The sequence below is a fragment of the Cervus canadensis genome, chromosome 1 (genome assembly GCF_019320065.1).
Source record: "Cervus canadensis isolate Bull #8, Minnesota chromosome 1, ASM1932006v1, whole genome shotgun sequence".
Taxonomy (NCBI): Eukaryota; Metazoa; Chordata; class Mammalia; order Artiodactyla; family Cervidae; genus Cervus; species Cervus canadensis.
Genome location: NC_057386.1, coordinates 21,730,474 through 21,754,482, shown reverse-complemented (window position 1 = coordinate 21,754,482; position 24,009 = coordinate 21,730,474). Strand labels below are relative to the sequence as shown.

Sequence of the window (24,009 nt, the reverse complement as noted above, 5' to 3'; positions counted from 1 at the left end):
GAAGACCAGGAATAAAGGCCCTTCCCACACCCCAGGGCACCAGCCTCAGAAGGGCCCAGGCATTGGGGTCTGCTCACTCCACCTTGTCCAGGAGCAGCAGGGGAGATGGCCCTCTCTGGCCCTGAGTGAGGGGCCTTCTGCGAGAGGAGTGATCAGTGATCTGGCTATGTTCTCAACCAGATCCTGAGCACCGGTACTGGAGAGAGGAAGCAAAAAATGGTTTGAGGGACCGGTGGGGTAGTCCTAGCCGGGAGGACCTCCCGGGACAGCCGCAGGAGGGTGGTCACAGGAATACTGGCAGGAGACAGCCAGCACCCAGCTGGAGTGTACAGCACTGCTGGGGGCTGGAGGTGAGGTGGGGGGTGGGGTCTGTGTGGGGGGCGGCCCTGCGCACCCCCCCCGCCCCCCGCCGCCCCTTGCCTAGGCTTACCTGCTGCTGGGCCTGGATCCTCATGTACTCGGCCCTCTGCTTGCCATGTTTGCCTTTGTCGGGGCTGCCTGCCTGGCCCTGGACCGCCTTCAGCCGAGAGGCCCCTGGAGTCACCACCTTCATGGGAGGCACGCTGCCACCGCCGCTCTGCACAAAGAGGAACAGAGTCAGAGTTGGAGATGGGATCACACAGGCGCCCTAGGTACAGTAGGCCCTCTGAGACCTGGAGAGCCCTCCCCAGAGCTTCATACCCCCATCCAGGACTCAGGCCCACTCTCTGAGGCCAGGGTTAAGGCTTCCCCACAGGGGAGGGGACAGAACCCCAGCCAGATTCCCAGAAACTCCCAAGTGAGAGCTCTTTGGTGGTTTCCTTGGGTGGCCCAGGGGCAGCTGGTGCCCTTCTGGGGGACCGTTTTTAAAGGGAGGGTCCCTGGCATCATCCTCACTCCTGGCAAGGGCTCCATCCTGCGCCCTGGAGAACACACCCGAGATTTGGGAGAGGGGTCTTTATGAAAGTGAAAGTTGCTCAGTTTTGTCCAACTCTTTGGGACCCCCAAGAACTATACTGTCCATGGCATTCCCCAGGCCAGAATACTGGAGTGGGTAGCCTTTCCCATCTCCAGGGGATCTTCCCAATCCAGGGATTGAACCCAGGTTTCCTGCATTGCAGGCAGATTCTTTACCAGCTGAGCCACAAGGGAAGCCCAAGAACACAGGAGTGGGTAGCTTAACCCTTTGCCAGTGGATCTTCCTGACCAAGGAATCGAACCCGGGTCTCCTGCGTTGCAGGCGGATTCTTTACCAACTGCACTATCAGGGAAGCCCAGCGGTCTTTATAATTGCCAACAAAGTAGGATTGGCAGCCCCAGGCCCACACTTTCCTTTGAATGGGAGGATAGGGGCAAAGTTTCCCTAGAGACGGACAAGTCCAGCCCCCTTGAACAACTCCAGGGACCAGGCCTGCCCAGAAGGGCTTTGGGGATCCAGAAGCGCAGGCAGAGAAACCACAGAGACAGAGAAAGTCAGACAGGAGAGGAGAAGGGGAGTGTGGGGATGGAAAGGGGGGAAAGAACTTTATTTGTTGGTTTACAGATACAGAACGAAACGGAGAGGCCCTGGTTCCCGCCAGGGCTGGTTAGGCTGATCCCTGGGCAGGCCAGCTTCCCAGCCTGCCAGGGGCTTTGCCTGCAAACCCAGCCTGGCATCAGGCTCCCAGGAGGGTGGCGGGGCTGAGAGAGGCCAGTAGGCGGAGGGGAGCTGGCGTGGTGCTCCTGCAGACCCCGACTCCCTCCAGCTCTGAAGACAGACAGACTGGAGCAGGAAGACAAGTGGAGAGGATGGAGTGGCAGGCAGCCACCTGGGGGCCAGGGGGCAGAGGTGGGGGGCTGCCAGGGGGCCCCGCGGCAGAGGCCATGCCCATCTGGCTCAGAGTGGCTTCCAGCTCCCGGAGTGTCTCCTCCAGGCTGTCCATCCGCTGGGTGATGGCAGCACGCTGAGCCTTGTGCTCCCCACTGCAGGGTGGGGTGTGGTGTCCAGAGTCTTTGTGGGTCTCCTCTGGGGAGGTCTCCGCAGTGGAGGGTTCTTGGGTCTGCTCTGGGGCAGGTCCCCAAGGACTGGGGATCCCAGCTCCTCCCCTTTCTGGGCTGCAGTCCCCTGTCACCAGTGTCTTCAGGGCCGCCCCTTCCTTCTCTAGCGTCGGGCTGTTCCAGGCCTGGGAAGCCGCAGCCACCACCCCTGGCGGGGCTGGTGGATTATCCCGGCCCAGGAGGCCGCTGGCCAGGGTCCGGGGTCGTGGGGTGGGGGTTGTTCCAAGACCGGGTTCCTCAAGCCTGGTCTCTGGTGGGGAGGGAGGGTGGGGGGCACATTCCGTCAAGATGATCCGGGGGACAGAGAAGGGCCTCGGGCCTGCGGCAGCCTGAAGGGAGAAGAGAGATGAGGGAGGGTGTGATCCCTGTAACCAAACACCCCCGAGCTGGGAGGGGGGGTGCATGTGGGTGAGCCCAGTCCCTTCCTGTCGCAATGGGGAAACTGAGGCAGGGGAAGGTCCCGACTGAGTTCACCCAGCAAGTTAGAGGCAACGCTGGACTAGAACTCAGGCCTCTTTTCACCACACTCTATCATCTCCACCTCCCGGCAAAGATGCCAATTTACTTAGAAGCACAGATGCGTGCGTGCTAAGTCACTTCAGTTGTGTCCGACTCTTTGTGACCCTATGGACTGGGAGCCTGCTAGGCTCCTTTGTCCATGAGGATTCTCCAGGCAAGAATACTGGAGTGGGTTGCCATGCCGTCCTCCAGGGGATCTTCCCGACCCAGAGATTGACCCCGAGCTTCTGACGTTTCCTGCATTGGTAGGTGGGTTCTTTACCACTAGGACCACCTGGGAAGTCCCGCTATACATGTTTACTTCTCAGCAGCCAAGTTAAATTCTGGGAGCAGGTCTCATGGTTACTGCCAGGAGTTTGCCTGTCTGTGCGATGGGGTAACAATAACACAAGGCTGGTGGAGGATGAGGTGAGCTCACGTCGGCATGTGCTTGGAACAGTGCCTGGCACGGTGTAAGTGTTTGATAGATGTTAGCTATTCGTAACATAGAACTGAATGTCCGAGACCCGCAGCCCCATGGGGGTGGAGACCAGGTGTTGGCCTCTGGCCTCAGAGCATGGGTCTGACATCCTCATCTTAGGCCAGATTCCTCGTGCCCACCCCCTACTTCTGAGCTTTCTCTGAGGGCTTCACAGCCACAGTGGGCAGGGCTCGGCCAAGTCCTCTGCTGCACCAGCTTGGGCAGAGCTGGAGCACCCACCTCTGGGTGAGCACCCCTGGCTCTGGCTTTTATGGGGGCACAGAGAGAGGCCCCCAATCACCCCTACCCCAGTTGAGTAAACTCTGGTCTAATTCTGAGCAGTCTTATACCAGGAACTGCCACATACGCCTTCATCTTTAATCCTTTCTGTTCCCCATGAAACAGCTACTATTCTTATCGCTTTACAGATTAGGAAGCAGGTGTGTGAGGGGGTGTCCTGTAATTTACTCAAGGTCACTTACCCACAGCTAGCTAGTGGCAGAACCAGGACTTGAACCCAAGAAGTCTGACTCCAAGTCCAGTGCTCTTGCCACTAAAATGAGCCATGGGGAGACACGTGGGGGGCAGCAGGGACCCCCAGCCCCCCTCCCAAGGGAACCCACCCAGCTCTGCCACCTGCTTACCTGGATGTAGGAGGTGCAGACTGGGAAGTCAGTGAGGGCGACCCACGCCCACCCGGCTCCACTGCCTGATGGCGCCTCAGGATGCAGGGGGGCAGCCAGCCCAAAGGGCCAGTGGAGGGGCTCTGCCCGCCGGACCCCTTCAGGAGCTTCCAGGGCCAGAAAGGAGTAGTGGCTGGGTGCAGCGTGCCCAGGTGCTGAGGGCACAGCCGGCCCAGCGCAGCGCTGCCACACCACTCACCCCCAGACGGCTCCTTGGACTGCTCTGTGCCCATCCTCTGCCCAGCAGACAGCCTGTCTACCTGTTCACTGCCCATCTGCTCCCCCCGCCAGGGAGCCAAAGCACCACCAGGCCTCAAGCCAGGCTAGAGATCAGGTGGCAGCCAGCAGTGTGGGCCCAGAGAGCCAGACAAGACAGCTGACCACGTGTGTGCCTCCCCAGACCAGAGGCCCTCCTGCTCCAACCTGACTGGGCAGAAGGAGAGATGCTCAGACCATTGCCCCCCGACTCCCCCTCCCCAAGCACAGTCCCCTGGGGTGCAGACAGCAGGTCACCCGCAAATTCCCAAAAAAGAATAAAAAGGAAATAAGTGCAGCAGGACAGCAGCAAGGACTGAAGTTAGAGTGAAGGGAGAACTTCCCAATGCTGAAAGACGGAACCAGCAGCCAAGGAAGCGCATGGACTTCTTCCATCCCAAGCTCTCTGACCAGGTGGGGCCATGGGTTGGGGAGAGAGGCTGTAAAGGAGCCTTCCTCCTTGGGTGTCCTGGCCCCCAGCACAAGGCATAGATTCTAGGCAGAGAAACAGAGCCCCCGCCTGGCACAGGCAGCCGAGTGGGGAGATGGGGGCAGGGACTAGGCAAGGCTTCAAGACAAAGTCAGGTTTTGAGCTGGGCCTAAAGTCATGTGGCAAGCAAGATCCAAACTCCAATCTTGGACCCAGACAGAACCTGGGCTTTGAGCCAGACCTAAAACTCTGGCTCTAGATCAGAATAAAATACCCAAGCCACCAGGGGCCAGGTGCGGAATCAAAGCCTGTAAGGAAATGCAGACCCAAGGGGCCACCAGATGCCAGGCTGCTGGAGTCTCGAGAGGGAAGGAAGGGTGATGCTCCTGTCCTTGGAGCGGGGAGGGGTGGTCCACGGGGTGAGGTTGTGGCAGTGGTGGGACTCGGGCACGTGACACGTTCTGGCGGGTTAGCGTGAGAAGTGAGGAGAGGAAGCGTGGAGGCACAGGCAGAGAGAGCGCTGTGAGAGGAGAGGGGCAGCCCGTTACCTTCCATGTGGGGCCCGGGGCTGAGCCCCTGGGGGGCCCCAGGTCCGGGGGGGACAGCAAGGTGGGGATCGGCTGGCGGCGGGGCGTGGGGGGGAGGGGAGACACTGAGCTTCTCTCAAACACCTGGGGAGCAGAAGGTGGGGGCAGGTTTGGAGGAGGGGGCACGGGGACCGTAGCCTCACTCCTTGGCCCCTCATCGTGGCCACCGGTCACTCTGCCCTGCGATTTGTCTCTTCCCAGAGGCCCTGGTGGTGCAGGTCTCCAGCCTCTCGGGGAGGGGCGCTGAGAACACTCGAGTCTGGGGGACTTACAGCACTGGGAGGGGCTCAAGGCACACGGATGGAGGTTGTTAGAGCTTCGTTCTCAGAATACTAGGGGGTGGGGTCGCAGAGCAGAGGAGGTGTCAGGGCAGTAGGGGTCTCAGAGATTGCAACAAAAAACTCAAACATGCAGGGAGGGACTTACACTCCCTCCCCCATTGTACAATGGAGAAGAAACTGGGGCAAAAAGGACAGAATCCGAACCAGCCTCAGAGGGGAGCCAGGAATCCAGCCCCTCATCCTAGCCTGGGCACCCCACCCTGAGATCCACATGGTGGGGGAAGGGGGGCGCCTGGCTGATGACCTGGGGACCCCTGACCCACCTCCAGCTCTGCGATGATGCGGTCCTCATCGTCCTCATCCTTGATGGCAGAGGCCATGATTGGGGGTGTGGAGGCTGGGCGGGCCACCTCGGACACAGTCCGGCGCAGCTTCACCTGGGGCTTCTGCACCTCCAGCTCCTCGGACTCGGCCTTCTGCAAGGCCCGGGCCTCATTAGACCAGGCTCTGTCTGCCTCCAGCCAGCTCACCTCTTAGGTCCTATCCCTTCCAGACTATCTCCCACCTGCCCACCCAGCTCTGCATCTGCCAGGCCCCTTCCCATGGAGGAAGCACGAGACAGAAGCAGAGTCACCACTGGCCAGCCTCCTTTCTTTCCTTCCACTTCCTCTGAGCTAGGGGATCACTCCAGAGGGTCTCCAGAGGTCCTCTCAGGCATCCCTCCCACTCAACCCCACGTACCTGTCCCCTACCCAAGGTGGGGGGTGGTACCTTGATGAAGGCCGAGTCCTTCTTGCTGGTGACCACGACCTCTCCGGTGCGCGTGGTGGTCAGGCCATGGGAGGAGGGGAAGCTCCGGCGGGGAGGGGGTGGCGGGGGTGACTTGGAGGGCTTCTCGGTGCGGTATCGGGGCACTGTCAGCTCATCTGTGGGCAGCCAAGGGGCTGGGGGTCAGAGGACCCATAACCCTGGAGTCTGTGCGCCACATCTGACTCCAAGGTTAGGGTAAACCTGGCTTCCTCCTCCAGGGAGGAGGAGAGGGGAAATCTCGAGGAAAGGACACAGGCCCCCTCCTCCTCCTCTCCTCCCCCCCATGCAATCCAGCCCCAAGCCCTGTCACTCCTTCGCTTACAGCACTCTCATCCCTTCTACTCAAAGCCTGGTCTGGGGAGCAACGGCACTGGCAGCACCTGGGAGCTTATTGGAAATGCAGAAGCTCAGGCCCTACCCCGCGCTGCTGAGTCAGAATCCACATGCCAGCAGATCCTGGGTGATTTCACATGCACATTCAAGTCTGAGAATCGCTACTCTAATCCACCACTTTCCCGCCCACCCCTCAGCTCTGCCCTGGCACAGATCTTCATCCTTCCTCCATCAAGAGAGAGTAGTTAGTACTATTGCAAGAGTCTGACCCTGCCCACCCGGCTCTCCCTGCCCCCGGTTCTTCCTTGGGGTGGGGGCTATTTCCTGGGCAACCTGCAGAAAAGTCACTCAAGCCTGACATTCCTCGCCCTTTGATCCCTCACTGAGTCCCCACAACCCCAAACCTCCATGCCTGCCAACCTTTCAGCTTCAGCTCTGCTTGCTACTCTTGGGCCTGGACCCAGCTGGGCAACACCAAACACATATCTCCAGGCATTGGTACATGATGTTTCTCCCTGGAATGCCCTCTCTCACTGGCCAGGGAAATTCAAGACTCCAGCGAAAAGTCCCCTCCCATGGGAAGGACTTCCTGCCCTCTCAGGGTCTCCTGTAGAACAGCATTTAGCACCTGCCTCCTATTTCTGGTTTACACACTGGGTAAGGCCTGGGACAGATTACTTAACCACATAGAGCCTTAGTGTCCTCACCTGTAAAATGGGAATAATTACTGTATCCACCTCCTGGACTTGTTGCAAAATTATATGAATTAATATACAGAAAGCATTTGGGGTTGTTTTTTGCTGCACAGTAAGTGCCTGATAAACACAGATGTTAGTATTATTCTCCTACTACACTTTAAGCTCCTTGAAAGTAGTCATATCCTTATCCCCAGCACCTAGCACTCGTGTGCATGCATACTAAGTTACTTCAATCGTGTCTGACTCTTCGCAACCCTATGGACTGTAGCCCGCCAAGCTCCTCTAGTCACGGGATTCTCCAGGTAAGAATACTGGAGTAGGTGGCCATGCCCTTCTCCAAGGGATCTTCTCGACCCGGGGGTTGAACCTGCATCTCTTATGTCTTCCGCATTGGAAGGCGGGTTCTTTACCACTAGCGCCACCTGGAAAGCCCTAGCACATAGTGGGCACTTAACAAATATACAGGTGGCAAGAATGAATAAATGAATGAGTGACAACTGCCGTTTTCCTATTCGGGTTTCTGCTTCCTCTGTGAGCTCACAGGCTTGGGGGCACAGGACCCACGTCTGCATCACTCAGTGCTGCACCCCATCTCAGCACAGCCTGGCTCCTGGGACACATGCTTGGACAAAACATGCAGGAGGACGACCCTCTGCCTGAGCTTTCTCATCCTCCCAGTGTGGTCCTCTCAGCAGCCATGGGAAAATCTCTGGATGCAGTCCAGGACTATCCCATCCGTCTCGGTCTCCCCTGAGTGGCCAAGGGTCAGGCCAGCACCCCCCCCCTTCTCTAATAGCCCACCCACAAAGATTTTCACTCCCAAGCACCTCCCTCATCAACCTGAGAGCTCCTGAGGCTGGGGCTCCCCTCCTCTGGGCTCTTTGCAACCCCCTACCTGCCCCATACCTGAACCTCTCCTCCCACTGGGCTCCGTTCGGGGGGCTGCCTTCTGGCCGTGGGGGGTCTTGGGGGGCTTGTGGTCCGGGGTTGGGGCTGGGCCCGCGTGGGCCTTGCTCGCACAGTCTAGGTCAGGGATGGCCTTCAGCAGCTCCGCCTGTGTCTCCTCCAGCAGCCGGTTGATGTCCTTGGCACTGTACTGGGTCAGGGCTGCCCGCTTCTCCTCCCAGTCCCGCTCGGCAGCCTTGAGAGGAGGGCCAACAGTCAGCACTGAAGCAGCTGCCCTACTCCTGAACTTCTGGGGCCTCAGCCACACATGCAAGGAATGCAAAGGAAGCCTCCCATTTGATCCGCGCCTCGGGCTTCTCTTGAGTATTACATGCCTTTGCTGTGAGCCTGGAATGCCACCTTCATAACCAAGTACTCTCAGGAGAAATTTAGACCTGCTTTTAGACATTCTATTCTATTTCATTGAGCACATAATCTTTTCTTGTGCTAACCCCGCACTGCCTTGATTATCATAGGTTTATGATATGCTTTCCTGCCTAGCAGGACTGATGTCACCCCTCAGTATGCTTCTCAGATTCCCTTGTCCCCCAGGAACAAGTCCCCACGTGTCGGCACTGGCCAACATAGGTTGGTGGTAAGAATGTGTGAGCCTAGCTCCGGCCCCCCCATCCCGGGCCCAGCACCTCAACAGACACAGCCTTGTCCACGCTTCTCTTGCCAGGAGTGTCCAGGCCTTTGGTGGGGTTGCCGGCCTTGGGGGCTGGAGGGGCCCCCTCGGTTGGCCCACTCAGCTCGTGGAGGTTCAGTGGAGGGCTAGGGGGTGGCATTTCGAAGTCTAAGCTCTTGTTGAAGTCCGTCTCGGCCGTCATCTTCTTGGGGGACTGACTCAGGAGGTTGCTGGGGGGTGGCCACACACCCTCGTCCACTTGCCTGGGGTGGGAGAGTTGGGGGCAGCTGTGAGGTCAGCAGAGTCGTGGCTCCCTGGGAGGGAAGCCTGGCTTGGGGGAGGCGGGGTGTGAGGGGGGCTCTGGGATCTTGCAGGACAGATGGAAGGGCCTGGGGAGGGGTGACTGCATCTGGGAAATGGGAGCGCCAAGCCTGCAACATGCAAGGGGTCACAGGTCAAAGTGCTGGGTCACAGCCAGTCAGCACACCGCTGACCTCTGCAGGGAGTCAGAATAAGGGATCTGGGCCCGGTGTGTGACCCCATGGGAAATCGCAGGTCAGAGATAGGAGGTCAGGGATAGAATGACCTTCGGATCTGGGCCAGGGTGTCCGTGACCCCCCGGCACCGCTTGAGTAGCCCATCCAGGCGCTGGGGCTCCTCCTTCAGGAACTTCACTGCCTCCACCTCCACACGCAGCACTACCCGCATCTTGCTCTGCAGGCCTGGGAAGTGAGCTGAGGCGAAGGGAAGGAGTGAGCGGGAGGAGGGAGCAGCTCTGGACAGCGGGGAGGACAGGCAGTGGGGTGGGGGTGCAATGCCTTGGGTGGGGCTGAGGGGTGCCCCGAGGCTCACCCTTGAGTTCGGTCAGCGTCTCCCCGAGCTGCTTCAGCACCAGCGCCTTCTCTTCCAGCTCAGGCCCGGGCACCAGTCGGTGGTTGTGGGACACATCCCTCTGGATCTTCTCCACCGACTTCTCCAGGTCACTGCAGTCACAGAAAGACCCTTTCAGCCCCTCTGGCCCCAGCCCAGCCCCCTGAAACTGAACAGCTGGGAACAAATCAGGCCACTGGTCAGATCAAAATTAAAAGCCATCCACCAGGCCACAAGCCCAAGTGAAACCAGAAAGCCAGACCTCAGAGATGAGACTTCAGAAGCACTCCATAACAGGTCCCCAGGTCCCCGTGTTGAAGTTCTCATCTTTAGCAGCATCAGCCAGAGTCTCCCTCCCTAGGACTCACACCTTCTGATTCTCATTAGCCAAGGACACAGCAGAGAAATTGGCAGCTTTTCAAAGAACTGGAGGCAGGTGTGTGTGCCCCTAAGAGCCTCTTCTTTTTTCGGGGAAGCATCCACCTTTTCTCAAATGATCCAGACACTCAGCCTCTTTCCTCAATGACAAAGCTGCTTCCTATTTTCAGATGGCTTATGCTGAGCTTGTGTCATTTTAACACCCTACATCTTTCTGAAATGTAAATCAGACCAAGTCACCACCGCCTGTGTTGAACCTGAAATGGATCCCGACATTCTGAGGCTAAAATCCAAACTCTTCAAGTGCAGCCACAAAAGGCATGGGGGTAGTAGCTGAAAACTTGGGTCTGGAGTCAGACAGATTCACATTCCAACCCGCACTCTGCCTGACCCAGAAGAGATCTTGGAGAAGTTACCAACTGTCTCCAGATCTCAGTTTTCTTATCCCCAGAAAATGGGGATGGTAAGAGTTCCTCCCTCCTGGGGCCACTATGAGGATTAAATGAGCTGAAAAGCAATTAAATGAGCTAATGCATGGGGTCAGTCCCTGGGGGCTGCCCTTAGTTCCTCTCTAGCTACATCCACTTCCTCTCCATCTGGTTTGCTTCTGTTTCAAACCATCCAGAATTTCTCTGAGGTCCTTGTATGTGCTGCTCTCCCTGTTGGTTGTTCTTGTTTGCCACACTAGGTCTCCACTGCGGCACGCAGGCTTAGTTGCCTTGACCAAGGATCAAACCCAGGCCCCCTGCATTGGGAGCATGGACCTTATCCACTGGACAACCAGGAAAGTCCTTCTCCCTGGGCTTCTATAATGCCATTTCCTCTGCCCAGAACATTCCATTACCACCACCTCCCCACCCCCCATGCACATGTGTGACTAACTCCCACTCATCCCCAGGTCCCAGTGGGAAACTCTCCCCTTACACTTGGTGTTCGGGGTCTGCTTCCTGCCTGGAGCTCCTGTTTGCTGGGCTAAGCAGCTCTAGGCAGAAAATAAGATACCCTGTCTTTCTGATTCATCTCTGATTCCCAGCACCTGGCATGGTGCCTGGAGCAGAACAGAGGTCTGGTAAGTAATTATGGAAGGAATGAATAAGTGAAAGAAGGAACTCCTGCCCAGGTAGGTCATCCCAGTTCTGCACCTGAGTCACTGATATCCCTGACCCACAGGCAGGACGTCACATATATTCCTGTCAAATCCCATCTGTTGGATTTCAGCTCAACAATCCAGGGAGGAACAACTTTTGAATCTCAGTTCTACCATCCAACAGATTTGCTCCCCCTCAAAGCTCTGTGTCATCAGCAAAACTTATCAGCATGCTTTATATATCTTCATCCAACTAGTGGGTGAAAAAACAGACCACACTGGAGTCAAGGCCAAAATTCTGTGAGTCAGCACTACCAGTTAAAGAGTTATCTTGTACTAAGTGCCTACAGCGTGCCAGGTGCACATTCAGCCCCTCACTTTATCCTCACCACAAATCCTGGGAGTGGGAACCATTATTATCTCCAGTTTACATACAAATAGTAGCTCAGAGTAAGAAATAGAGGGAAACAATAGAATGGGGAAGACTAGAGATCTCTTCAAGAAAACTGGAGATACCAAAGGAAATACCAATGGAATCATGCAAAGATGGACACAATAAAAGACAGATACAGCAAAGACCTAACAGAAGTAAAAGAGATTAACAAGAGGTGGCAAGAATACACAGAAGAATTATACATAAAAGGTTTAATGACCCAGATAACCATGATGGTGTGGTCACTCACCTAGAGCCAGATGCCCTGGAGTGCAAAGTCAAGTGGGTCTTAGGAAGCATTACTATGAACAAAGCTAGTGGAACAAATAGCTCCAGCTGAGCTATTTCAAATTCTAAAAGATGATGCTGTTAAAGTGCTGCACTCAATATGCCAGCAAATTTGGAAAACTCAGCAATGGCCACAGGACTGGGAAAGGTCAGTTTTCATTCTAATTCCAGAGAAAGACAATGCCAAAGAATGTTCAAACTGCTGTATGATTAAGCTCATTTCACATGCTAGCAAATTTATGCTCAAAATCCTTCATGCTAGACTTCAACAGTACATGAACCGAGAACTTCCAGATAAAAGGTAGAGGAACCAGAGAGCAAACTGCCAACATCCACTGCATCATAGAAAAAGCAAGGGAATTAAAAAAAAAAATCTACTTCTGCTTCATTAACTACACTAAAGCCTTTGATTGTGTGGATCACAACAAACTGAAGAAAATTCTTAAAGAGATGGGAATACCAGACTACCTTACCTGTCTCCTGAGAAACATGTATGCAGGCCAAGAAGCAACAGTTAGAACTAGACATGGAACAATGGGCTGGTTCAAAATTGGGAAAGGAGTATGTCAAGTCTGTATATTGTCATCCCACTTATTTAACTTACAGAGTATATATCATGTAAAATGCTGGGCTGGGTGAATCACAAGCTGGAATCAAGATTTCTGAGAGAAATAACAACAACCTCAGATATGCAGATGATACCACACTAATGGCAGAAAGCGAAGAGCCTCTTGATGAGGGTAAAAGACGACAGTGAAAAGTGAAAGTCACTCAGTCATGTTAGACTCTCTGCAACCCCATGGACTATGCATTCCATAGAATTCTTCAGGGCAGAATACTGGAGTGGGTAGCCTTTCCTTTCTCCAGAGTATCTTCCCAACCCAGGGACCAAATCCAGGTTTTCCACATTGAAGGCGAATTCTTTACCAGCTGAGCTATCAGGGAATCCCTAGATAGAGAATGAAAAAGCTGGCTTAAAACTCAACATTCAAAAAACTAAGATCATGGCACCTGGTCCCATCACTTCATGGCAAATAGATGGAGAAAAAGTGGAAACAGTGACAGACTTTATTTTCTTGGCTCCAAAATCACTGCGGATGGTGACTGCAGCCACAAAATTAAAAGATGCTTGCTCCTTGGAAGAAAAGCTATGACAAAACTAGACAGCATATTTAAAAACAGAGACATTACTTTGCCAACAACGGTCCGTATAGTCAAAGCTATGGTTTTTCCAGTAGTCACATATGGATGTGAGAGTTGGACCATAAAGAAGGCTGAGCATGGAAGAATTGATGCTTTTGAACTGTGGTGTTGGAGAAGACTCTTGAGAGTCCTTCAGACTGCAAGGAGATCAAACCAGTCAACCCTAAAGGAAATCAATCCTGAATATTCATTGGAAGGACTGATGCTGAAGCTGAAGCTCCAATCCTTTAGCCACCTGATGCAAAGAGCCTACTCAGTGGAGGAGGTCCTGATGCTGGGAAAGATTGAGAGCAGGAGGAGAAGGGGACAACAGAGGATGAGATGGTTGGATGGCATCACCAACTCAATGGACATGAGTTTGAGCAAACTCCGGGAGACAGTGAAAGACAGAGAAACCTGATGTGCTGCATATGGGGTCACAAAGAATCAGACACAACTTAGCAACTAAACAACAAGTAGCTCGGATACTAAACTACATTCCCTAGCCTCCTCTGCATGTAGAAGTGCCATTCAAATAAGGTCTAGCCAATGGAATATGAGTGGTAGTGGTACATGCTGTTTCCAGGTCTGGCTCTCTAAAGTCCTCCTATGTAAGCTCCTCCACGCTCATTTCCCCTTCCTGTTGGCTGAAAGACAGTGACCCTGAGGGTAATCTTGGAAGGCACATATTGAAGACGTGCCTTATTGGAAGACACTTATTTCCATTACCCTGGGTCCCTGAATGACTGCATGCAGGAAAGCCACTAGGCCCCCCTTAGGCTCAATTAGCACCTCAGTCTTCTGATCATACAATCTGCCAAAGTTTGGGGGCCGATAACCTGAGCAGGCTCTGCAAGAAAGTCCAAACCAGCGCAAGTCTAGACATTGGGATCAGAAAGTGGTGGGGTTTTCCAGACCCAGGTTTAGTTCTGAAACAGTTGAGAGGTGAGGATCAGGGCAGAACCACAAAATGTGAGGTGGCCCAAAGCAAAATAAAGATTTTGCCCCTAGTATAAAAATTAAGAATTTCAAGATAATGACAGCAGAGCATTGAACCAAGTACGGTCCCTCACAAGCATGAGGCCCTGTGTGAACAACAGGTCACATGCCTATACAGTTGGTGCTGGGCTGGGCTATGTTACACTCCAGAGGTCAAAGGTCTCAGTCAGCGGAGGCTGCCTCTAAGGGCAACATCTAAACAATGTGCTTGGCTAGAGCTACAGGTGAGTAAGCCAAGCTGAGTGAAGCACAGAATCAGCTGTAACTTCCAGCAAGGTGCCAGGGCAAAAGGAAGGGGCAGAGTGAAGCCAAGGAAGTGGACAGAGGCTGGTAAGCTAGAGCAGGGGTATGGATGGGCCAGCAGGGCCATCCAATCCTGGGGAGGCTATGGAAACTAGGCAGAGAGGCCCCTCCTGGTCAGACCAAAGCCACTGCAGCATTGATGTGCAGCCCAGTCCAGATTCCACCCAAAAAGTCACCTTCGAAGTAGATGGAGAACCCTGCCAGAAGCAATGTATCAGCCCCCAAGCTCTCTAGAGTGAGCAGTCAGAGCAATGGGTTTGATAGCAGGGCAACGCATAGGGAGACTGTATTCCTGGAGAACTGAGGCCCCAGGAAGCAGAGGACCAGACACTCATATGACAGGAGCATAAATACGTTCTTTCATCCTTCCTGCCTCCTCTGTACTTTTATATTTCCTTTTATTTTCCTTTAATGTCTCAGTAAAGTTCCCTTTGAAAATTCCAATCCAGTTCCTCTGTGCTGAATAAAAAAGGGGGAAAAGAGGACAGGAAAGTTAGGTAAATGGAATTTCCTGGGTGAGGGGGATGGTAGCCATCCGTCTACTTGGAGATCTGACGGGAGCTGTCACTCAGCTTTCACACCAGGGGTGATGCAGTTGACTGCCACGCCAGCTTATTTCCAAGTGGGATGGCCCCTTACTTCATCTCAACCACAAGGGGTCATGGGAATCTTGCCCTGTGCGTCACTGAAATGCACATGGATCTCCAGGCTGTGTGGGCCCGAGGCTGAGGAGCAGGGGTCCTTCTTAAGGAGCCCCTTGCAAGTGATACAGCCAATTATGACTTTGGTGAGGAAGCCGGGCTCCTCTGAGCAGTCTTCCTTAGTTCTGAGTAGTTGACCTGTAGAAGCCAAAGCCCCTTCTGGAAAGAACTGTGAAAAGCTTAACCTTGGGCACAGGTGTCGAAGCTGAAGCACAGAGATGGGCAGAAACTGCTCTGATCGCCCAGCTGCTCAGAGCTGGAGCTGGAGCTCCGGCCCCTCTGCCCTGTGCCAAGAGGGAGACCAGGCGGAGGAGCAGGGTCTCTGTCTCAGACCCAGGGACTGACCAGGGAAAGCTGCAGGCGGCTGGGGCTGCTCACTCAGTGGACGGACAGCGGAAGGCAGCCTCTCCTTGCAATGGTGCCAGACAATCGAATCTTGGCCAGACAGCTATTTACTAAATTTGGATCAGAGAACTGTCTTCTGTTAACCCTTCCATGTCTAAGTCTTTGGGGGCGGGGTGTTCTCTATTCCTGGAGCCCTGTTTCAGCGGCAGTAGGATGGGAGGAGGGTTCTCCTTGGCTATATCTGCTCTAAGAGATGGTGGTGAGGGTGGCAACAGTGACCAAGCTGGCCCACCGGAACTCTACTCGAGGATCAGTATGCAAGGATCACAGGCCAGAACGAAAGCAGGCAGAGGACAGAAATGAAACCGGGCACCTGGAAACATGAGAGTAAGGCTGCAGGCCACGGGGAAGCCGGACCTTGGACCATTAGGGAGTGAGACCACAGCAAAAGCAGGCATCAAGCCACAACAAAAGAAAATAGGACTCCCGCCAGAGTGTCAAAGGTTTGTGGGTCACAGAGACATCAGACCACAGAGGAGACAAAAATCAGGCTTCGGAACAGACCCACGTCACCTGGGAGTCAGAAAGAAGGGAGCTGCGCCTCCCCGTAATACCAGGTTGCGGGCCACCGAGGCCGCACTCCCAGCCCTCCCCGCAGGCGCTGCGCCCAGCCTCACTTGAGCTGCTGGGTAATGAGCTCCTCGTCGTTGAGGTAGCGCAGCCGCTCCTCCTCCACTAGGGTGCGCTGCCGCTGCAGCGGGTCCTCCTGCCGCCGCGCCGCCTCCGACACGCGCATGCTCAGCTCCGCCTCCGTGCCCTTCAGCAGCGCGCGCAGCGACTCCAGGTTCTGTAGCTGCGGGACGCAGATGGGCCGGTGGACGGGGGTGGGAGGGAATGGAGGCGCGCTGCGGGGAGAGGACTGGGAGGAGGCGGGCAGAGGACAGCCCGACCGCGGGGCGAACTCCACGGACGATACTGCTGCTTGGCTGTGGCCGTGAGCAGCAGCGGAAGGGGGGGGGGGCACAGGCCGAGGGTTACTTTCTGGGGAAGCATAGAAGCAAGAGGAGGATGGCTTGGGGATGGTGGAGGGAGGCAGGACTGCCAAGTTGGGCCGTGCGGAAGGTGCGGCTGCTTGGCTGTGGCAGTTAGTTGCAGCGAAGGGGTCGGGGGAGGAGGACAAAGTTTCTTTCTGGGGAAATATCTTAGAGGCTGGAGAACGGGGTAGGGGATATTTGGGGGCAAGAGATGACCCTACCAGGGCCCTGCCCACCTTGGGGCTGCATGGCTGTGGCTTCGATGAAGGACTCAAGCACTGTGGTTTGACAGTTTCCTTGGCTGGGACCGGAACATAACTAACACTTGAACCTAGTTCTAAGGCCGAGTGGAGGCAATGGTGGGGGGAGCCGAGATCTTACCCATTGCCCAGATGGCAACTCTCTGCCCCCTCTCCAGCCTGTCTCTACTCATTATTCTCACCTGATGGGCCCCGGGGCACTCTCGAGGAGCGGGCAAAGGGATGCCAGGCTCCTGACTGGTAGGACCATCTGCCAAGCAGGGCAGGCTGGGGAAGGCTGTGTGGGCTCAGGAAGGTAACGCTGAGGGGATCTGGGGGAAAGGCTTCAGCCCAAGGGAGGGGATGAGGGAAGGGAAGGGACTGGGACTGCCCTGAGGGATACTGACAGGAGGAGGGGGCTCAGTGGGGTAGGCTGGGGCTCCAGGAAGGCGGGAAGGATTCAGGGAAAGGGAAAGAGGGCCCACAGGGGGACACGGGCCAGGGGTGGTGGCTTGGTGAGGGAATAGAGATTCAGCGAGGTGACGGGAGTTCGAGGAGGGTTTCGGAGAGCAGCCCAGTAGGAGAGCAGCCCAGTAAACGGCGAGGGACTCGGGATGGGGCAGACTCTTGGGAAGGAGTTTCAGCAAGTAGGTGGGTTCTGGTAGGGCGGGGTTTGGGGGGCGGGGCCCCGGAGGGGTGGTGGTTACCTGGAGCTTTCGCAGTTGCTGAAGCTGGCTGCGCAGGTCGTTCGTGCTGTTTTGCAGGCCACGCAGGTGCAGCTGCACCTGCAAACGGTTGATGGCAGTGGGCTGCCCCGCAGGGGTGCTGCTGGCCGGAGGCGGGGGAGGGCCGGACACTGGGGTGGCCCCGCTGCTCCGGCTGCCTGACCCACAGGCTGCAGACAGGGACCACAAAGATGGGAGAAAGGGAATGAATCGTGAGCTGGGAGAGATCGGGGTAAGATCTTCCCCACTCGTGGCCCCACACAGTAGCCAGGGAGAAGCGTAGCTCTGGCTCCCTGCCCCAACCAGTGGTCAGCCTTTCTGAGGGGTCAGTGGTCAGCCTTTCTAAGGCGACTACTCATTTACCCATGGAAGCCTGGTGATGTAGCCCCTTTACAGACTAGGAAAAGACCAGAGAGGCTAAGACAGGGCAAGGACCTCTGGGGGAGGAAGAAAGGGTCACTCACGTGCTGAGGGGGTGGCTGCTCCATTGGAGCCTTCAATCTTCTCACTGTGGTACAGGGAAAAGATAGCCATCACGGGGTCCAGGCTGGCCCCAGACTGTCAAAGCTGGGTGAGACTTTAACGTAAACTCTTCCAGTCCCCTGGTCTCAGGATGGAGTCCCCGAGAAGGGAAGGGATTCACCCAGGGCACCATGATGAGACATGGGCAGAGCTGAGCCCAGGGCTCTTGCTGCTTACTTTCCCTTCCTCTTGCCCCAACCACAGGCCTTTGGCAGTGGTGTTGGGAAAAGAACCTCACCTGGGGGTCTCAGGCTCCGAACCTCTCAGTAGGGCACTCTGCACCAGGCCTGTGAGGCTGGCAATTTGCTTCTCCATGGCCTCCATGCGCTCCCTAGGGAAGACAGTGGCCTTGATCAACTCCATCTCTGGTCATGGGGTCCCTCCTGCCCAGCCCCCCTCTCCTAAGATTGATAATTAGAGGAAAACCATTTCCTCCTCAGCCACCAGCACACAGACCATTCAAAGGGCCTCAACACCTAAGGATCAAGTCCACAGCCCTCCTACACACCTAACACTGGAAATGCCCTTCCCCATTTGACAGTCTGGAGAAGGAAATGGCAACCCACTCTAATGTTCTTGCTTGGAGAATCCCAGGGACGGAGGAGTCGGGTGGGCTGCCATCTATGGGGTCACACAGAGTCGGACACGACTGAAGCGACTTAGCAGGAGCAGCAGCATTTGACAGTCACCCCCTCCCTCTCCAGACTCATCTCTCATCACTAGCTCCCTAATGGGTCTCACCCAGGCCCCCTCTAGACCTCTGCACATATATTCCCCCTGTTAGGCACACCCTTCTCCCTACCTCTTTTCTGACACCATCCCAGAGTCCCCAACTGCCTTGAGGAATACACCCTCCCAAGGGAAGAACAAATTTGTTTGTTTGTTTTTAACTATGTCTCCCCCACTTGACAGGGCAGGAGCTGGGTTTGCCCAACTTGGCATAAACAGTGCCCATTGCAGTGCCTGGCACACAGGCCACAAGAAAGCTATGTGAATGAATCATTTCTCCTCACCTCTCATCAGTGCTGCTTGAGGGCAGAGGAGGGCAGGTGCCATGATTACCTCCTCCAGCCTTGCACCCTTAGCAAGGAGCTGGGTGATAGGCACGAGTTCCCCAACTCGGAGGCTACTTAAAGAAATGTACCTCTTTCATCCCCACTTCTTACAATCACCCCCTCCCCAGTGGATTTCAGCCGGCCTTGTGCTGGACAGCTCTCAGGGCGGCACGTTTTGTGCCGGAGGAGGAAAGGCATTAAATAGAGTTCTGTCTCAGCCTCAACTCTAGTTGAGGAAACTAAGGCTCAGGGACCAGATGCAAACCCAGGTCTCCAGGCCCCTTGTTTGGGGCCCTCTCATCCATCCCTTGGGGCTTGCAGATGAAATGTCTGTCCAGTGCCTGCCCTGGCGCGGCCAAGATAACCCTGGTGACCCCTCAAGGATACTCCGGGTCTAGAAGGACTCCCGGGTCTCAGAGTCCAGGGGACAGCCTGCCACGGACTCTGCCGCGTCCCCTCTAACCCACCGCACCCGCGCATCACCGAGCCTCGCCAGCTCCCTCACCTGGTTTCCGTGTCCTTGGCTGGCACAGGCGGCCCGAATCCAACGAGCGGGCGCTCCCCAGGCCCGGGGAAGAGCTCGGAAGGGGGCGCTCCGGCCGTCGAGGAGCCCCCGGTGCTGCGGGTCTTGCCTCCGGGGCTCTCGGCGAAGACCGACGAGGAGCCCGAGTCTTTGCGGAAGGACTGGCGCACCGGCGAGCCGCGGCTGGGCGGCCCCGAGTAGGGGCTGTGCGGCGGCGGGGGCCCGCCCGGGGGCGCGGTCACGTCGGCCAGCTTCTGCGGCGACGAGGGCGGCAGGCGGAAGCCGTAGCCGTCGCCGTAGAGCGGGCCGCCGCCCGCCGCCTTGTACAGCGAGTCCTCCAGGTCGGACTGCAGCGCGGCGGCCGAGTAGGTGCTGAGCGAGCGCACCGAGCCGCGCTTGTACAGGCCACCGGCGCCCGGGTAGGCGAACGGGTCGCCGGCGGCCGCCGCCAGGCTCAGGCGGCCCTCGTGGAGCAGCCCGTAGGGGTCGGCGTAGAGGCCCTCGCCCTTCACCAGCACCATGCCGCCCGCCTTGCCCGCCAGGTCCTCGTCCGGCTTCACATCGCGCCGCTCCAGGATGGCGCTGGGGCTCGGGCTAACGCCCGGGGCGGCGGGGGCGCCTCCCAGCCGCTCAGCCGCGTGGTGCACCGGGCTGCCGGCGTAGGAGGGCGGGCGCCCCCCGGCGTATGAGAGGCGAGAGCGCGACGGCGAGCCCGACGGCAGCCCCGATGGTAGCCCCGGCGGCGGAGAGCCTGAGGCCAGGTGTGGCGCTGGCGACAGGTTGTTGAGGCGCCGCGTGGGCGACGACTCCCGCGACGCATACACCATCTCTCTCTGTGCAGAAGACAATCCCGGAACCCCACAAGCCGGTCACAAAGGGGATCCCTTGCCTCCTGCTTAAGGAGCCAGCAGCTCCCCCGACCCCGTGACGCTGAGGAAGTCCCTTCTGTTCTCTGCCTCCCCACCCTCCTGCTGCATCTTCGACCCCTTTCCCGTCAGGGCTCCCAGGACGGAGGAAGAAGTGGCAGAGGGCCAGGCACCAGAGAGGGGAGAAACCTCCAGCCCACCCCATGGTGGGGGATGGAAAGCCAAGAAGGAAGGGGCGGTTCCTGAGAGCGGTCTCCTAGGATATTTAGAGGCAGGTTTGAGAAATCCTGATCTGACCAGAGGGGAAAGTAGCAGATGAGGGGAGGGACACCTCCAGGATCCACATTAACGAAGGCCATCCTCTGCTTCAGCCTCCACGTTCCCTTCTCCAAAGCTGGCCCTGGTCCCTGGTGACAAGTGGCTAGACTCTGCTCCTGGACCCATCTGCCCAACCTCCCCCATGCCCTGGGCCTCCCCAGCCATACCCGAAGGTCCCCGTTGGTGAGGTGTGAGCCAGGGAAAGCGGCGTAGAGTGGCTCCTTCCTATAGATCTTGATGATACTGCGATCCTGGATGTCCCTGGGGGGAGGAAGGGGTGCAGAGGGTCACCATCCCCCAGCCCTGCGATGAGAGGGGGCACCTCCAGGCAAAGGGGAGAGGGGTGGCAAGAAGGGCCGCGAGGTCCAACCCCTTAACTCCTTGCTTAGTGAATCTCAGGCTGCCTGCCACCAACACACAACCAGCATCTTCTACCCGTTTACCTCGGCCTCACGAACTATTTTCAGTTTGGCTCAAGCCAAGGCCAATCAGCAGGGGTATCGGATGAATTAAAGGGGAGGCGGTGGGGCCGAGAAGACCGAAGAAGGGGGCGGGGCGGTAAGGCTCCGGGAGGAGAGGGGGAAAGGGCTGAGGCTAGGTGAGGAGGAGGCTGGGGAATGACCTGTGGCTTCGAGCCCCCCTCGGAGGAGGAGTATCGGGGAGCCCACCCCATTCCCCCCGGGGCCACGCCCACCGGACGTCCTCCAGCTCGTAGAAGACGTTGCGAGCCTCATCTTTGATAAGGATGGCTGTGTTGGGCGACTTCAGCATGCCCATGGTGAGCTTCTGCGGGAACATGTGCGCGATGAGTGCGTGCAGCGTGTCCAGGCTGCTAACCTCGTGCGTGATGTGCACGCGCCGAGTCTCCTCCCCGAACTGCAGGAACAGCACCCCTGCAAAGGAGACGCCACCCTTGGTGTCGGGGCCGCCACCGCCACCACGCCGGCGGCTCGGGGAGCCTTCGGGAGTCGCGCCGGTCCCGCAGAGGCAGGGTCTGAGGCCGGACGCCGCCCCGGAGTGCAGGTGCACCCAGGCACTCCTCATGCTGCCGGCCTCTCAAGGCACCTCCCCGACCCCAGGCAGGTTGGAGTCCGGATGAGGAAATGGAATTGCGGGCCGGAGCAGTTGGGGCAAAAACTGAGAGTGAGCGGGAGAGATGAGGGAAGCGGGGAATGAAGGAAAGGGGGGCTGATGAAGGGGGTGGGAGAGGGGAGGCTTAGAAAGGGAGAGAGGGACAGGGAAGGGGGTGCGGAGGGAGACAGAAGTGAGGGAAGAGAGGTGGAGAAGCCTGGTAAGAGAGCTATGAGGAGGGAGAGGCCCTGAGGGGAGGAGATTGGAGGCGGAGGGGTGGGCGGGAAGATGGGATGGGGGAGGGGAGCCAGAGTCTTCCTAGAAAGGTGCGTGAGGAGAGATGAAGCGGTCAAGGGGAGGGAGAGGATGCCGGGACGAGCAGACCAGAGGGAGGAGCCAGTGGCCAGGAGGGAAGATGGACAGGCAGTACCTGGTGAGCGCAGCTTGGTCTGGCTGGCTGAGCGGGAGAGGGGTAGGCTCTGTCGGAAGCGGTTCATCCTACTGAAGCCTAGGGGGAGCTCGGCCTCTGACATGGTCTCCAGTGACTCGGCCGAGGCGTACGACAGCTTGGCCGCCTGGTCTGCCAGCCCAGGCTGGGCTCCCTGAGTGTGGCGTGAGCTGCGGGTCTGCAGGGATGGGGCGGGGGGGCGAGAGGAACCAGGCATCAGCCCCTTTGCTCTGCCCCCTGCCCCCATCCAGGCCTGGGGAGCCCCAGCCAGCCAGCGAGACACACACACACACACACACACACACACACACACACACACACGAGGGTCTCCTGGATTTCAGACTTGTTGTGTGGCTGCAGGAGAGTTCCCCAACCTCTTGGGGCCTTGGTCTCCCCAGGACACCCAGCAGGTAACGACTGGGCAGAGGACTCAGGCACCCTGGGAAGCCAGACAAGAAACCATCTGAGCGGGGAGCCATGGGCACGCCTGCTATTTTAAGCTTCCAAAGAACAACAACAACACAAATTTGTCACCGAGGTGAGCAGCAGAATCGTTGAGCAAATTGGGGCATTAGTTCCAGACATTAATTAAGCGGCGGTTTTGTGAGTGATGAATTTATCCTTCGTGGAGTTCAGAGGGTTGGGGTGGGGGTGGGAAACAGGGTCCAGGAAGAAAACAGAGAGCTAGGGACCCCGGGATCCCAGTTCTTGGAGGCATGGCCCCTCACAGAACTGGGCACAATGTCCTGGACCTAGGGTGACTGGAAGAACCACCCCAAAACCCCCCAAACCAGTTGGATGCCAGTTTCAAACAGACTACCTGCCTAGTACATGCAGTGCACATGCTCAGACCACACAAGCACATGGCCTAAGTGCCAGGCCTTAGCCCCTTCCTGCATGGCACATGCTGCCACATGGCCAACGTGCCTGGCTAGCGGCCCAGAATGGCCTCCTCCAGCTCATCACAGCAGCCCTTGTCCTGAAGCTACAGCCGAGGGTGATATCTGCCTGGGGCTAGGGAAGGGTGTCACCCAATGACCATCCTCTGCCCCAGGGACAGTTCGATTACCCTCTCTCTAGGAGAGGGGACACCCTGATTTCAACTGCACTTCAAGAACCTACTTTTGGCGGAAGGGCTGGAGCTCTCATTCAGCCACAGCTCCTTCCAGTCTGCCCCAGCTCCTCCCCTCAAACCTGGTTGCTGTCAGAAACTCATTTATTTAAGGGTGAAAGATAATGAATCAGATCTACATCATTCTGTTATGCAACATTATATATATATGAGATGTATCACATATACATGTTATCAAGAAAAAGATCATGTTGCCCAGTTGTATTTTTTTTATAAAATAAATTACCTAGTTTAATAACCACAAATCATTCAAAACCATAAACATTGGTTATCTTGGGGCTGAAACACACCTTTCTCTTTACTTTATACATTGCCTGGCTGTTTGAACTTTATACAATCAGAATATATAATTTTTATATTTTTTGTTTTTTATAATGCTAGTGTCTTTTAAAAATATTTATGTATTTATTTGACTGAGTTGGGTCTTTGCAGCATCGGGGATCTCTCATTGCAGCGCTTGGAGCTCTCTAGTTACAGCTCTTGGGCTCAGTAGTTGTGGCACGCCCGCTTACTTGCCCTGCAGCAGCCCGCTTGCTTGCCCTGCAGCAGGTGGGATCTTAGTTCCCCAACCAGGGGTCAGACCTGCGTCCCCTGCAATGGAAGGTGGATTCTCAACCACTGAAGTACCAGGGAAGTCCTCATTTTTATAATTAAAAAAACAAACAAACAGTAAAAGTATCTCTAAAAAGGAATTATTCTCCTCAGCTCCCTCCTTCCCTAAATCCTGATTAACCCCTAATTAATCTCCATCTTCCTATTAACTCAATTTAATGTTCCAATCGGATTAGCACTCTCAAAAGAGAAAGCATCTTCTTCTGATGAGCAATGTGCCCAGCTGTCCCCAA

At 56.4% G+C, this 24,009-nt stretch overlaps 1 protein-coding gene across 3 annotated transcripts in view; it reads right to left on the bottom strand.

Annotated features, from left to right (window-relative positions):
* SRCIN1 (SRC kinase signaling inhibitor 1) overlaps positions 1 to 24,009 on the bottom strand; it is a 71,103-nt gene that overhangs the window by 10,882 nt on the left and 36,212 nt on the right. For all 3 annotated transcript variants that reach the window (XM_043469836.1, XM_043469846.1, XM_043469855.1), the window contains 15 exons: positions 22,015 to 22,210; positions 21,208 to 21,406; positions 20,681 to 20,774; positions 19,312 to 20,162; positions 17,990 to 18,082; positions 17,694 to 17,737; positions 17,212 to 17,399; positions 15,909 to 16,084; positions 9,498 to 9,628; positions 9,232 to 9,379; positions 8,662 to 8,908; positions 7,979 to 8,213; positions 6,003 to 6,157; positions 5,555 to 5,707; positions 431 to 577 (listed from right to left, as the gene is read on the bottom strand). In XM_043469836.1, coding sequence (XP_043325771.1) covers positions 431 to 577; positions 5,555 to 5,707; positions 6,003 to 6,157; positions 7,979 to 8,213; positions 8,662 to 8,908; positions 9,232 to 9,379; positions 9,498 to 9,628; positions 15,909 to 16,084; positions 17,212 to 17,399; positions 17,694 to 17,737; positions 17,990 to 18,082; positions 19,312 to 20,162; positions 20,681 to 20,774; positions 21,208 to 21,406; positions 22,015 to 22,210 — 3,057 coding nt within the window. The remainder of the gene's footprint in view (positions 1 to 430; positions 578 to 5,554; positions 5,708 to 6,002; positions 6,158 to 7,978; positions 8,214 to 8,661; positions 8,909 to 9,231; positions 9,380 to 9,497; positions 9,629 to 15,908; positions 16,085 to 17,211; positions 17,400 to 17,693; positions 17,738 to 17,989; positions 18,083 to 19,311; positions 20,163 to 20,680; positions 20,775 to 21,207; positions 21,407 to 22,014; positions 22,211 to 24,009) is intronic.